At 39.9% G+C, this 15416-nt stretch overlaps 1 protein-coding gene across 50 annotated transcripts in view; it reads left to right on the forward strand.

Annotated features, from left to right (window-relative positions):
• Nucleotides 1–15416, forward strand: part of LOC128930859 (uncharacterized) — an 86429-nt gene that overhangs the window by 12566 nt on the left and 58447 nt on the right. For 37 of the 50 annotated variants that reach the window (XM_078353758.1, XM_078353753.1, XM_078353751.1 and 34 more), the window contains 7 exons: nt 10–119; nt 1263–1359; nt 6999–7096; nt 7852–7875; nt 7980–8099; nt 10731–10988; nt 11832–12036. In XM_078353758.1, coding sequence (XP_078209884.1) covers nt 11850–12036 — 187 coding nt within the window. In that variant the 5' untranslated portion in view covers nt 10–119; nt 1263–1359; nt 6999–7096; ... (2 more) ...; nt 10731–10988; nt 11832–11849. Of the gene's footprint in view, nt 1–9; nt 120–1262; nt 1360–6975; nt 7097–7851; nt 7876–7979; nt 8100–9214; nt 10636–10730; nt 10989–11831; nt 12037–15416 lie in introns of all 50 variants that reach the window. The other 13 variants (XM_078353759.1, XM_078353721.1, XM_078353752.1 and 10 more) reach the window with 8 other exon arrangements.

Below are 15416 nucleotides of genomic sequence, written 5' to 3' on the forward strand. Positions count from 1 at the left end.
GTTCTTTAGGATCCATGGAGCACGTAACACATCCTGATGCTGTTCTCAGCCTTCTATGGCCTCTTGGTCACCGTTTCCTACCATCTGAGCTGGCAGAGCAGTGACCCATCTGTGTTCATGTGAGTGATCTATGCCTGTGCTGTCATCACTGAGCAGGGGGCGCGGTTCCCACAGCCTTTTGCCCTGACTGAGGTGGGGAGATGGCAAATCACTGCCTATTGTAATTTGACTCTCGTTATTAAACTAGTGGGTCATTCACCAGAGGAGGGCAGGAGAAATACAGGACCAGCCAGAAATTAGTAACAGTTAAAAGTGAACATCCAGCAAACATTTTGGCTTTGCTCCTTTGATTTTGGAGTAAAATGCACAGTGGCAGGAACAGATGGCCAATAGCACCCAAGCCCTGTTGTGACTTTCCCTTGGGTGAGTTGGGTGAGAAGCTACCACCTCAACAATACTTTCTCTAGATCCATTAAACTGCATCCCTGCATTGAGGCAGTTACCTGTGGAGACTAAACCAGCACCTCTGAAAGGAAACGTTTTTGTTCTATTTTGTTGTGGTGGTGTTGGTTCTCAATCTGACCAATGCCCTCTGGATTTAAAGTGAGATTTGCACCAAAGTGTTAAAATGTATTTAATGTGATCCTTAGTAACGTGAACGTATACATTGCAATCTTCCCTTTCATCATATCTTTTAAACCTTTGGTCACATGTACTCTGGCACTGGAAGTCTTTCAAGTGATGCCAGAGTGAGTTTCCGATACTGACAGTAGCATCTTATGTAATGTGTTTAAATTTATGAAAAATTTTGATTTAAGATAACCATACTCTTGGAGGACCAGAGACAGCATAATTTTAGGCTATTAGATGCGGCAGTATCAAAGGCATGAAAAATGGAAAAAAGAAAAGTTAAATGGTTCTCACACTTTTTAGTGTCAGTTGTATTACTTCAGTGTTCACTTTCTGCTGCTAATTGTTTGTGAAGATGAAGCTCTAGTGGGCTGTCAGAGATGGAGGACCGTTCCTTTGTCCCACTGCTGACAGTAGAGGGTGATGCTGCTGCTGAGGTACTTGACTGCTCTCATTAGGGTGAAATTTAGAATTATGATCACTTGAACGAGTACCTCTTTTTAGATTTTAAATGAAGAGGGCGCTGCTTTTGTCATGTGTGGGTGTGAGATCTAAGGTGAAGTTATTTACCAAAAACACTGCCCCAGGGACGTCATTGATAAAGTAAAACCTATGTGTTTTTCCACTTTCAGGTCCTTCATTCAATGCAGACTGTTTCCTAAGTTTTTACATCAAAATCTGGAAGAGTCAGCTGCTGATCCTCTCCCCAAGAAGATGAAAGATTCTGTGGTGAGACATTTGTGTTGTGTAACGTAGTATAGGAGGGCCTCACCTTTTCAGCAGAGCTCGGGCTCTCAATGGGCCTCTAGGCAGGTGGACATGAGAAGGGCTAGGACAGAAAGAGACACCTCAGCATGTCTCTGGCACACTGAACTATTGAACTGCCTGCAAGGGTGCAGCCCTTCAGAGCATCTTGATGGCGGCCGTTATGCACACATGGCATGGGTGCTTAGGTGGCCTTCAGTTGGTTGCAGTTTGCCAGGATAGTCACATGAATCACAGTGAGTCAGTTTTGCCTATTGCTGGCACCAAATAGCAGGTGGGCTCTGCACAAATGAAAGCTTTTCAGATAAACGTTTAGCCAACCTGCCTTCCTGATGTGGTCCACATACAACTTTTCTCCATATCTTCTACCTGCAGCTCCACACTGAGTTCAGAGCACTCTTTCAAAGTTGATATCTGCACAGCCATTACTTGGGGCACTTGGGCTTTAGACTTAGGGCTGGGTCACAGAGAAGTGGGTAACCACACTGGGGAGCACAGGAGAAGAAAAGGAAGAAGGAGGGAGACAGGAAGAATCCTACAGCTATAAAATAATGATGCCGTTTCCTTGTCATCAGGAATATGGCTCTGGATAGCTTCAAACTTTTTTCTTTTCCTTTTTTTTTTTTTGAGATAGTCTTGCTCTGTTGCCAGGTGCCAGGCTGGAGTGCAGTGGTGCGATCTCAGCTCACTGCAACCTCTGCCTCCTGGGTTCAAGCAATTCTGCCTCAGCCTCCTGGGTAGGTGGGACCACAGGCGTGTGCCACCATGCCCAGCTAATATTTTTGTATTTTTAGTAGAGATGGGGTTTCATCATGTTGGCCAAGATGGTCTCAATCTCTTGACCTTGTGATCAACCCACCTTGGCCTCCCAAAGTGCTGGGTTTAGAGGCTTGAGCCACCGCACCTGGCTCAAGCACTCTCTTAGCAAATGTAGTTTCTTTGGTATCAACTTACAAACATTCATATGTTAAAAGCCAATGCTCCTTAATTGTGTAAGCTCACATACATCTGAGTATTGAACTTGGAGCTGTCTAATGTCCTTGACTCACACTTTTCCTGGTTTTCTTAGGAATAAGAGATGAAAAGGGAATAATCTATTGATCCAACCAGGACTGTGTCTCATTTGTCCTGATATCCACAGAGCCAGTGCATGGTGTTCTAGTGGGTGCTCAGTACAGTTCATGGAATTTAGACGAGTTTAATTGCAGTCTGCCATTTCAAGGCAATGTATGGACTCAGCCAACATGAAAGCCTTTAAAAGAAATTCATACTCAGCAGGACAAATCACTTAATATCAGTAAGGGCATAGTTCATGAATTTTAAGAGCAGAGATACATTTAAAAGCAAGTTAAAAGTCAAAGCAGTTGGCCCTGATGAGAAGGCAGCCCCAAAAAAAGAAATATTTGACATAAGCCTCGCATCCTCAACCTGACTGCTAATATTTATACCTGGAGACTTACAGGGAGAAGGTCAAACTAACATTCCCACAATACTTTTTGTAAAAGCTGTAGGGTAGCCCAGAGTCTACCCAAAAGTCTCCCCATGAATATCTGAAAAACTATGCCCTTCTGTCTTCCTTGATTTCATGACTAATGAAGATGCGTCTCTACTTTCTGATTTATTGTAGCTTTTAAAAAATTTTTAACCTACACATGGAAGTAAGGAACCAGCAGAAACAAGTCTATAACTACTTCCGTTGTTGGAGGTATCAGACACAGATTTTAAAACAACTATTCTTATTCTTGAAGTAAAAGGCAAATTTTAAAATTTATAGGCCATAGAAAATATTTAAAACAATCCAGCAGGTTTGAAAGCCAAATAGAATTTTTGAAACAAGTAAACAAGTGAATCAATTGAATTCTACACCACCACACCACCCCACACATGGGAGATTAGATATATCTGAAGAGAGAATTAGTAAACTGAAAAATAGAGAAGAAAATATTCAGAACATAACACCAATTGACAAAAAAAAAATCAAGAAATATGAAAGAAATAAAGGATAGATTGAGAAGATTTAAAATATATCTAATCAGAATTCCTAGAAAGGCTGAAGCATAATTAATACTTGGTGAGATAATATCTCAAAGTTTACCAGAATTGATCAAAGATACTTATCTTGAGATTCAGGAATTTCAGTGAATCACAAGTAGGGTAAATTGAAGAAAGAATCCACACCAGCCAAGCCATAGAAACTGCAGCATGCCAAGCACATATACCAACTTAAAGCAAGTAAACAGAATGAACAGATTACATTCAATTGAATGACTGCAAGCTCCCTTATTGAGAGTCATCATGGAAGCCAGAAGATAGTTGTTTGATGTACTTAATGATGTGTAAAGAAAGTAACTACCAAGCTAGAACTTTACTCCTGCTGAAAGTATCCTTTAAGGATAAAGGCAAAATAAAGTTTAGAAAAAGAAAAGCTCAAAAATCCTCATTACATGTAATCTGAAGATATTTTCAGTAGTAGAAAGTGATCTTGTGGTAAAAGTTTCAGGAGAAAAGACAAAAAGGAAAAGTGATCTTGGCTGGAAGGTCTGATTTGCAAGTGAACAAAAAAAGTGGCAGGTACATTGGCAAATCTGAATAAATATTAGCTGCATAATACCATGATAAATCTGTATAATTGGCTTTAAAATATAAAGTAGGGTAGCTGGGCATGGTGGCACCCGCCTGTGGTTTCAGCTACTTGTGAAGCTGAGGCAGAAGAATCCTTTGAACCCAGGTGGCGGAGGTTGCAGTGAGCTGAGATTGTACCACTGCACTCCAGCCTGGTGACAGAGTAAGACTCTATCTCAAAGTATGTAAATAAAGTAAAATTAAAATACATGACTATAATACCATACAAGTTTGGACGAGAAGAGAAATGAACTTCAAGTTGTCAGAGGTCTTAGTAATGTCCAAGAGAAGAATAAAGATATAGATTGAATGTCCCTAATCCAAAAATGCTTCAAAATCTAGAACATTTTGAGCACCAATGTGACACGCAAGGGGAGTATTTTGGATTTCGATTTTCGGATGAGGGCTTCTCAGCCTGTATAGTGAACTTCAGCTTGTGATAAATTAGATATGCATGTTGGAATGTTTTGTGCAACTACTAAAGGAATAGAAACAAAGCATGTAGGTTCCAATTTCAAACAGAAGGAAAAAATAGAAAACTAAAAATAGAAGTTATTCATAAATAAGAAAATGAAATTGGGCTACTATGTCATACTGTACTTAAAAGCAATTTCAGGTAAATTATAAGCCTAAATATGAGAAAATAATACCTGAAAGCATTTAGGGTCACAATAATGGAAACTTCTTTCATGATATTAGTGTAGGAAATAAGTTTTTAAAAGAACACAAAAGATTTAAATTAATGTAAATCATGACTTGATTTATTATTTTAAATTATACAGAAAAGCTACTAGTGTCTAGATGGATATAAAATTTCTCTAAGTCAATGAGAAAACCATATGTCTCCATTGAAAATAGTTGCAGAAGAATTGCACATACACTTCACAATTGAGGAAATATAAATGGCTAAAAGGCGTGAATATATGGTCAACTTCATTATCAGAAAACTCCAAATGGAAATCACACTTACTGTTTCAAAACTACCATACCAAGAAAAGTAAAGTGCTCACAATATTAAATGGTGAGAAGTGTAGAGCAAGGTAATTCTCATGTATTGCTGGTGGGAGTGTGAACTAGTATACACATATTGGAAAAAAGTTTGGTTATATAAAAGTTTAAGACATGAGTAGACTGCACCCAGCAGTTCTACTCCCAAGTACTTTTCTGGAGCAAATCTTGCACATTTGCACTAAAATACATGTATAAAGTTGTTCATAATAGCACTTGTTCATGGAAATGCCAAATGAGTAGTCCGTAGCAAAGGAAATGAACTTACAGCTAAATGCAATTCATGGGTAATCTTAACCACATAATGGTGAGCAAAGGAAACATAACACAAAATAATGCATATAGTATGGTACAATATTTTGGGTAAACATGGACAAAATTAAATCGGTTACAGTTGAATATTTAAGTCCTAAGTAGTGAAATCATTTTTTTTTTTAAGCAGGAAAATGATTTTCACCAGTCAGGTTTGTTTATGGGAACCTCCAGGAGGGGAAAGAAGGATTGTGATCAGACAGCCACATGCAAAAAGCATCTAGAATGCTGGAAATGTTAGATATATTGAATTAGTTGGTGGTTACAGAGGTGTTCACTTTATACTTATTAAATTGTGCATACTTATATATACTTTATGGTTACCTGTGTCACATTTTAAAAATATAAAAAATTTTTTAAAAAAATTAAAATCAAACATCCAAAATATATAGAGAAATGAGTTTTTCAGGCTTAGGATTCATAAAATAAATAACACATATACAATACCCCGAGTTAGATTTAAGAATGTAAAAATATTAAACTTCTATTAAAAAAGGTAATAAATAATTTGGTACAATACTTATGGCAAACTTAGCAAAATTAAATATCTCTCTAATATCAACAATTCTTACGATTTGATTTTTAAAACCCTATAGGCAAATTATATGTGTATCATTTATATATAACTACATAAAAATACATATATATCTGAGCTCCAAAATGAAGCCATTTGAAATTTTATATAACATTGAGGAACAAATTAAATAAATGTATAAAATAATCATCGTTTTTATAAATTAATGCAAATTAAAACTAGTTGGCATTTTTTTGTACACACCATTAGCACTGGGAAAATTAGTGATGGTGCCAATTGTGTCAAGATGCAATCTTGTAGACGTCATTTGTATTTATGTAAATTATCATCTGGAAAAGCATAATTTATCAAGGATCATAAAATGTTTACAACCTATGATAGAGTAAATCTATTTGTTAGAGTTTTTCTAGGAAATCAATTCAAATTATGAAAAAAGTTTTAGGTACATAAAGATAATGATTTCAGCATAATTCATCATGATAAACAATGGAAGGCAACCTAATAGTAACAGTCAGGGGATATTTGCAATAACTATATATTTCATTAAATTTCATTCGCTAAATGTTTTGAGCAATCACATGGCATCATATGTGTGTATATGTGTATGACATCACAAGATAGAAAATTATTTAGTCACTAAATATTAGTGAGCCTATACAATTTTATCTATATATGTATGCATGTGTGTGTTATATATATATTAGATAGTATGGTAGAAAAGATAGAAAATTGTTTGCACACTAAGATTAGACCCTTATGAAATATGCATAGAAATACTCATATACATAAGGATTATAGCTAGAGCCATGGTTTAACATCCACAGAAAAATAGAGGCTTGGGAAACACAAAAATGCAAATACTGTTAATGTCAGGCTATAATCATTGTGAATGATTTTTCCCTCTTATATATGTTTTAGGGTGCTGCAGTGTTATTGTTATTCTATAATAGAAAATTAACAATAAAAATTACAAAGATCTAAATTTGCGATTTTGTTCCATCTTGCAGAACATTCCCTTTCACATTCATTTTTGTAAGACCTAACAGTACAATTTACTATTAAGACATAGGGCATTTGTTTGTTCGTTTGTTTATTTATCTTAGAGGGGGTCTTGTTCTGTCACCAGGCTGGAGTGCACTGGCCCAATCTTGGCTTCCTGCAACCTCCACCTCCTGAGTTCAAGTGATTCTTCCTCCTCAGCCTCTGGAGTATCTGGGACCCCAGGCAAGTGCCACCGAGCTTGGCTAATATTTTTATCTTTTTAGTAGAGACGAGGTTTCACCATGTTGGCCAGGGTGGTCTTGATCTCTTGACCTCGTGATCCATCGGTCTTGGCCTCCCAAAGTGCTGGGATTACAGGACTGAGCCAGCTCACCCAGCCTTTATTTACTTATTTACAAAGTTTCTGATTTATTTACTTAGAGACAGGAAGGCCAGCTTGCATTTATTTATTTATGTTTTAATTAATTTATTTAATTATTTTTACCTTTTTTTTAAAAAATAGACACAAGGATTGTTTCACCATCTCAGCCAGGCTGGTCTCAATGTCCTGACCTCAGGTGATACAGCCAGCTCAGGCTCCCAATGGGTGGGGTATTAAAAACATGAGCCACCAAGTGGGGCTGCTTATTTATTGATTTATTTATCTATTGATTTATTTGGAGGCAGACTTGCAGTTATTTATTTATTTATTTGCTGGCGTAGTAATGGAGAAGCAGGCCGAATTTATTTATTTAAGTATTTGGAGGCAGACTTGGATTTATGTATTTATCTAGCTTGCTAGCTGATTATTTAGAGGCGGGCTCACATTTACTCATTTATTTTATTTAGACCCAGGCTCACAACATTATTTTTATACTTTGTGTGCAGGCTTGCATTTATTCATTTTCTTAACTATCTGTATAATGATTTAGAGGCAGTCTTGCATGTATTTACTTATTTATTTATTATTTACTTTTCTTTCTTCTTTTCATTTAAAGATGGGGTTTCACCATATTTGTCAGGTGGGTCATGAACTCTCGCCCTCAGGTGATCCGCCCGCCTTTGCCTCCAAAGTGCTTGGATTACAGGCATGAGCCACTATGACTGGCTTATTTGTTTATTTTAGACGGATTCCGGCTTTGTCACCAGGCTGGAGTGCGCTGGCCCAATCTTGGCTTACTGCAGCCTCCACCTCCTGGGTTCAAGCATTCTTCCTCCTCAGCCTCCGGAGTATCTGGGACCACAGGTAAGTGCCATTGTGCCTGCCTAATATTTTTCTATTTTTAGTAGAGGCGAGGTTTCACCATGTTGGCCAGGATGGTCTTGATCTCTTGACCTTGTGATCTGCCTGTCTCTGCCTCCCAAGGTGATGGGATTACAGGCTCCTGCCATGATGCCTGGCTAATTTATTGTATTTTTAGTACAGATGGGGTTTCACCATGTTGTCCGGGCTGGTCTGAAAGTTGTGACCTTAGGTGATCCACCCATCTCGGCCTTTGAACATGCTAGGATTACAGGCATGAGCCAGGCAGTTTTCTAAGTTGTAAAATTATACTATTTACCCCTAGCACCAAGATTGTAGTCTCAATATAGTCTCAAAATACCATTGCCCAATGAAAGAAAAGAAGCCTTCTTGGAGAAAGTGCTGATTTTAGGTCTAGGCCAGAAATGTGTAAGGAGCCTGGAACATATTGTCACTCCAGATAGCAAAGAATCCATCAAAGATTATTAGGATGATTTCAACATGTCTGAAGGGCCAATCTGAAGGGACTCCTAACCAAAGATAGGACATTTTATACATTAATAAGGATAATAGTTGCAGTGAATTGAGATATATCAGATATGTTTGAATATCTGCATTCATAATGATCCTTTTGAAAAAATAAAAGTGGACTGGCACAGTTCCTCATGCCTGTAATTTCAACACTCCAAGAGGCTGAGTTAGGAGGATCACTTCATCCAGCAGTTTAAGACCAGCCTGTGCAACATAGGGGGACTCTGTCTCTACAAAACATTTTTTAAATTACTCAAGTATGAGGGCATGTGTCTTTGGTCCCAGCTACTCAGAAAGCTGAGATGGGAGGGTCACCTGAGCCTAGAAGTTTGAGGCTATAGTGGCATGACTGCTTCTCTGCATACCAGCCCGGGCAACAGAGCTAGACCCTCCCTGTCTATAAATAAATACAAGTGGTCACCATTGAAGGATATAAATGAAACAGCCCATCATTTTGAAAAATGGTTAAGCAGAAGAAATCAAGCCATGAACTGGCATTTTCTATATAAGTTGTACAAGTGAGTAACACAGTTTATTAGAAGCAGCATCTCTTTTTTACATCTGCTTCATTTTTTTCTTCATGCAAGGCCCTTCAGGTAGCAGTATCTCTTTCTGGAAGTATGGCAGCTCATAAATGAAGAAGGAATGATACAACAATACCTTCATTGTTCAATCCATAATTGATCAATGGCCATTAACATCACCAATTAAAAAAAAGATGTCCAGAAACTACACAACTCCTCCCAGAAGAAACTAGCACAGTCTTTGCCCTGACCCTCAAGTCCAACCTGAATCTCACCACGTCTTTAGATCAAACTACTAATTTATCAAAGCTAGAACAAAGTGAAGAGCAAGTTAACCAACATCACAAGATACAATTAGCAAAATTCACAGTATGAGAAACAGCATAATAAGAACACACTTAGCGTAATCCAAACTATGGGGAAATGACCTGATTTATTCAATAAATGGACTGCAAGGGACAGCACAGAGATCAAAGTGGGAAGTTGTCAGGATCAAGAAAACCCTAAGAGGTGACTCAAACAATCCCAAGGAGAGACTTTATTTGGATCCTTATTCATACAATAAATACATGAAATGACTAGAAATTTGGAGCTAGGAGGAGAGTTGACTGTGATAAAGAGCAATGGTGTGAGATGGTTGGTTGATGATGGTATTGGGATTATTATATTTTTTAAAGAGTTCTTGTCTCCGGGCATGGTGCTTCACACCTATAATCTTAGTAGTGTGGGAGGTCAAGATAGGAAGAGCCTTTGAATCCAGGAATTCTAGACCAGCCTGGGCAACATAGCAAGACCCTGTCTCTACTAAAATACAAATAAAAAAATTAGCTTGGCATGGTGGTGTGAGTCTGTAGTTGCAGCTACTCAGGAAGCTGAGGCAGGAGAGGCCACAGTTAACCAAGATCATGCCACTGAACTCCACCCTGGTTGAGAGAGACCTTGTCTTGAAAGAACAAGAATCATATCTTTTACAGACATATACCAAGAGAGTCAGGGAGGAAATTATATGATGTGTGGGATTTGCTATAAAATCATGAGAGGGAGAGGAGAAGCATGTAGGAGTATACATGTAACGAGATTGGCCATCAGATAACAAGTATCTGAATCTGCTGCCGAGTAGGTGAAAGTCACCACACTAGCCTCTTGTTCCAAAAAGCTCGAATAGAAAGTTTGCGTAAAAATCCACTTCATGGATTTGTAACAAGCATTGAATAAGATCCTGTATACAGAGTGTTTTATCACCATGGCTTGCAGGTAGTCAGCACACAAACATTGTTTTTAGTTTTGTATAGTCCCTGTCCATTAATCACACCCACAAAAGGTATGTTGTTCACACCAAGAGCTCTGGCCCATGGACCTTTGTCCACTTGGTGGTAATTTATTGGAATTTGAGGTTTAGAATGAGGAAATACCAGCCTTCAAAGCCCCAGGCCTACTATGAAATAGCAAAGCCAATGGTCCCAGATGCCTTCGTAGCACACCTAGTAAGTAGGACCATTTTTCTCTCACCTTGTAGGCACACTTGAGTTCATTCACTCATTTTTCATTCATTTCTCATATGCCATGTATTCGGTACTAGGGATCCGTAATACAGTTGGCCCCTAATTGAATGGAAGCATCACTTTCAAAGCATCACTGCAGGATGAGTATTTTGTGTCAAGTGGATTCAAGGGACAGTGCGAAGGATCCATGGCCTCAGTCGTGAAGACCCTCCCAAGAGCCAACCGTCCTGGGCACATATAAATGAGTGGAGACATGGAACTCACCCTTACAAGGCCTAGAACCTGACAGAGCATACAAGACTGAAGCCCAAATAACCAAGAACAGGAAGCTGAAGGTGAGAGGTGGGCCCCAAAGGATTCTGTGAAAATCCTGTGTGTTTGTGGATTTATCATGCCGAACGAAACCTTTGTTTTTATTCACAGGTTAGATACACTCTCTATATAGAATCTATGAAGGGACACTTCTGGGTTTTCTGAGGCCTATGGTGAAAAATGGAGTATCTCCGGCCACTCAGGATGAATAATGCAGTCACCAAGTGGGGCAGGGTGGCCACAGGTGGCCAGCAGCAGGGATGGGCATTGTGAGCCTTTGGGTGGGGTTGTGGGAAGTGGCATTGTGAGCCACTGGCCTGACTTTGTTGTTTCCTGGTAACCAGGTGACATAGGAGGCTTTGTGGGTAACAGGCATCAGCCAGGGCCAGCAGCCTTCAGTCAGAAGCTGGTAGTGGGAGGAGGAGGAGCTCTGACTACTCTAACGGAAGTGTTTGTGCCCTTGTGGCTTGCACTGTTGCTTTGCTTTTTCTTTCTTTGCCTTTTTTAATTTTATTTTTATTTTGTGTGTTGCTTGGTTTTTTTGTTGTTGTTTATTTTGTTTGTTGCTTTGTTTTTTTTTTCTTTTTCTTTTTCATTTTCGTATTGTGGTTACATGTGAAGAACATGCAAGGTTGTTGAATAGGTACACACGTGGCAGTGTGATGTGCTGTCTTCCTCCCCATCACCTATATCTGGCATTTCTCCCCATGCTATCTTTCCCCAACTCCCCACCCCCTGCTGTCCCTCCCCTATTTCCCCACAACAGACCCCAGTGTGTAGTGCTCCCCTCCCTGTGTCCACGTGTTCTCATTGTTCTTTTTTGTGTTTTTTTTTTTCTGATTTTGTGCATTGCTTTGTTTTGAAAGTCCCCTTATAGGTCACCTATGGGGAATTGCCTAGGCCCCAGGGCTGGCCTCATTTGTGCCTGGTGCCGGGAGGCAGTGGCATCATGTTGTGGGACTCAGTCTGTGGCAGCTACACCACCAGAATCCATGACTGCAGAGCCTGCCATTTTACATCCCGGAGTGGTGGAGGTCCAGCACGTGCAGCCCAAGTCAAAGCGGCGCAAAGGTAAAGAAGCCACAGGTGCCATTTTCTTTCTGGCCGCCACCTCCCCCACCTCCTTCCCATCCCCTCACTCCAGAGACATCCTCAGCTCTCAGCTCCCTCCTGCCTATAGCCAGCTTTCCCAGGGCTGGGCATGGGGGACAAAGGCTAGTCCTGCCTCTTGTCTTTGTTGTTGAGCCTTCTTGCTTGAGGCATTTGGGGTCTAGTCTTTCCCTTTCCCCAGTGAAAATTCAGATACTCCAGTTTTGGAGTCTCCATCCCATTCTCTAGCCTTACCTATCCAGCTACTATGGTACCTCAGTGAAGGAGCCGGTTAAAGGCCCAATCATTTCTTTTCTCCTATTCGATAAGGAAGCTAATAATTGGGAAAATTCAGACTCAAATATTTGGAAAGTTCTTAAATTTAAAATAGAGCTATGGAAGAGATTATATGGTGTTCTTAAGAGATGGTTTGAAGTCACCTTGACAGAAGCAGCTTTATTTCTTCCAATTGTAATTTGAAAACCAAAGTAAAAATTGAGGGACATGCTTAAAATGACTGCAAAAGGTATGAAATATTACTGCCAGAGCTGTAGAAAAGTTGTTTTTGCTGTGGTTTTACCCAAAGTTTAGCCCTGGAGCTCTGATTACTTAAAAATTCCCACTTTGATGTGAATGTCTCTTTGGCACTACTCCAGTAACTTCATGGGCTTTACCTCCTTACCTTCTGAAAGACAGGTAGAGCTAGCTTATGGTTACAGCTTCCAAAAGAGATGAAATGACTTTCGACTTGAATTTGTAAGGTAAAGACTTGAGAGTTAGAAGGCCAGACTCTGCCTGTGGAAAAGAGTTTGTTTTCATGGCTCCCCTTCCTACAGGATGGGAAAGGGGAGGAGAGAGGAAGCATTTCATTTTTTTTGAAGACAAAAACTAACACTTGTAAGACAGGAGAGGAGCATTTAGTTACAAAATCAGTCAAACATTTGTGTATCACTACATTTGTTGAGCAAATGAAAGCTACCAGACTCAGAAAACCAGAGATGCTAATGGAACTGACATTAGTAACCAGGGTTTTCTACTGAGTTCAGCACCCAGGGCGACTTCCAATAACAACCACCCTTCCCTTTTCTCATGATTGGAAAGCTCAGGCAGCCCAGGATGAATAATGCAGTCACATGGGGGGAATGGTGACCATAGGTGGGCAGCAGCAGGGATGGGCATTGTGAGCCATTGGGTGGGGCTGTGGGGCAGGGCATTGTGAGCCATTGGGTGGGGCTCTGGGGCAGGGCATTGAGAGCCAGTAGCCTGACTTGGTTGTTTCCTGCTAACCAGGTGACATAGGCTTTTGGGGTGACAGGCATCAGCTAGGGCCAGCAGCCTTCAGTCTAAAATCCTTTAGGATTTTAGAAATAGATGATTCTAGCAACAGATAATTCTGGGTAACCAGTTCCTTGAACAAAGACTAAGTCCACTGAAATAGAAAACATTATATCATAAAGACATAAAAATATGATCAGCTCATTTCTTTCATTTTAATGGCAGAGATTTTATTAGTATGTAGAAAATGTCTTACAGGTCTTGTGTTTAAACTTCAGTTTGGCTCTTACCTTATTTCACAGAATAATTAAGCCTCATGATGGGTGTGCCTTTGTAACAAGGAAGTGCTGTACTCCCTTTTCAGAGTATTGAAAAATTGTGAAAGAATAAATAATTATGAGACTTAATAGATTGTACCTTATACACAAAGCATGCAAGTACCTGTGGAAACTCCTTGCTTGGTGGTGTATGGCAAGCCTCTGTGTGATATTCTGTCTGATTTGGCAGATGAGGTAGTGAGAGAACAAAGTGAGCCTTTTCCTTATTCTTTAGGATGTAAAACATGTTTTCCTGTACATCTTACTGGAATCTTCCAAATACAAATAAGGCCTGTGTATATTCTAGCTATGTTGCTGATGCAGAAGGGAAGGCTTAGAGATCTGAAGGGACTGTGTGAGACGGCTGCTGAACAGGACTGAGGTTCTAAGTCATCAAAGTAGACATTGGAGGTCGTAGTGATGCCAAACTCAGTTCTTAAAGAACTTGACAGACTCCAGAATGTCTTATATTTTAAGGTCTACCCATAACATAGACCTCTCTTAGAACTTACTTTCATCTTGATTAGTTCCTTTTGCATCTTATTTTACACATTTACCTCTCCATTTTTCCTCCTAAAGAGATGGGTCCTCACTGTGGGCACAGAGCCCAGGCTTCTGACTCCTGGCCTGGGCTCAAGCACTCCTGCTGCCTCAGCCTGTAGGAAAGCTGACAATACAGGCATGTGCCATCTCTCCTGGCTGTACCTTCTGTCTGTACATTTATTAAAATGGATAAGGACAAAAGTAGGGGTGACAAAATGGCCTACATTTACCAGTCAAATCAACAGTTTAATAAATGTGGAAGAATTTCATCTGCTAACTGATTTGAAGCTGAGAATGCCCTGGTCAGGAGAAAGGAGAAGCTGGCAGGAGGGCAAGCAAGGCCCCGAGTAAGAAGTGTTAAGTCAGAGCAGTTGAAGAAAAAATAGTTTGTGAGCACAGAATTTACCATTTTATGTGTATGTGCATGACAGTAAGTTTCTATATGTCTGTTCAAACGTGTTTTTGTTGTATTCAGTAAAGGGATAACAGAAACCTCAATTTCAGTGTTCATTCTTTGGCCAGGCACGGTGGCTCATGCCTGTCATCCCAGCATTTTGGGAGGCCGAGGTGGGCGGATTACCTGAGGTCAGGAGTTTGGGACCAGCCTGGCCAATATGATGCAACCCCTTCTCTACTAAGTATACAAAAAATTAGCCAGGCATGGTGGCACATACCTGTAATCCCAGCTACCTGGGAGGCTGAGGCAGGAGAATCACTTGAATCTGGGAGTTGCAGGTTGCAGTGAGCCGAGATCGCGCCAGTACACTCCAGCCTGGCTGGGCAAATAAAATGAAAGAAACATGTTCAGAACACAATATAAAGTATAGACACATTTAGAGTTTGTTGTTAATATCTTTATTTCAGAAAATTGTGTATCACTTTTCTTGGAAAATGATAAATTCCTAGTTAGATGTGAAACATTTTAGCCTTTCTATAATGAGGAGTTGAATTCTTTTGGTAACTTAGACAAATATCACAGCAACCAGTACTCCAACCATTCTGTGGCACACTAAGCAGTCATTTAAAGGCATCAGGCAGAGCAGGGCGCACTGCTGTAGAAAGACATCCTGGAGTGCTCTCTAGGTGGCAAGTCCTGTTTCAGGAACTTATGCCATAAATAATGCTCTGCTTCATTGTTCTCTTCTGAAATATTTCAAAAGAACATTGTGTCTTGAAGCCATATCAACGAGAAGCTCTAAGAACCCAGTTTAGATCTCAGACTCAAAC

The sequence above is a fragment of the Callithrix jacchus genome, chromosome 17 (assembly GCF_049354715.1).
Source record: "Callithrix jacchus isolate 240 chromosome 17, calJac240_pri, whole genome shotgun sequence".
NCBI classification, from domain to species: domain Eukaryota; kingdom Metazoa; phylum Chordata; class Mammalia; order Primates; family Cebidae; genus Callithrix; species Callithrix jacchus.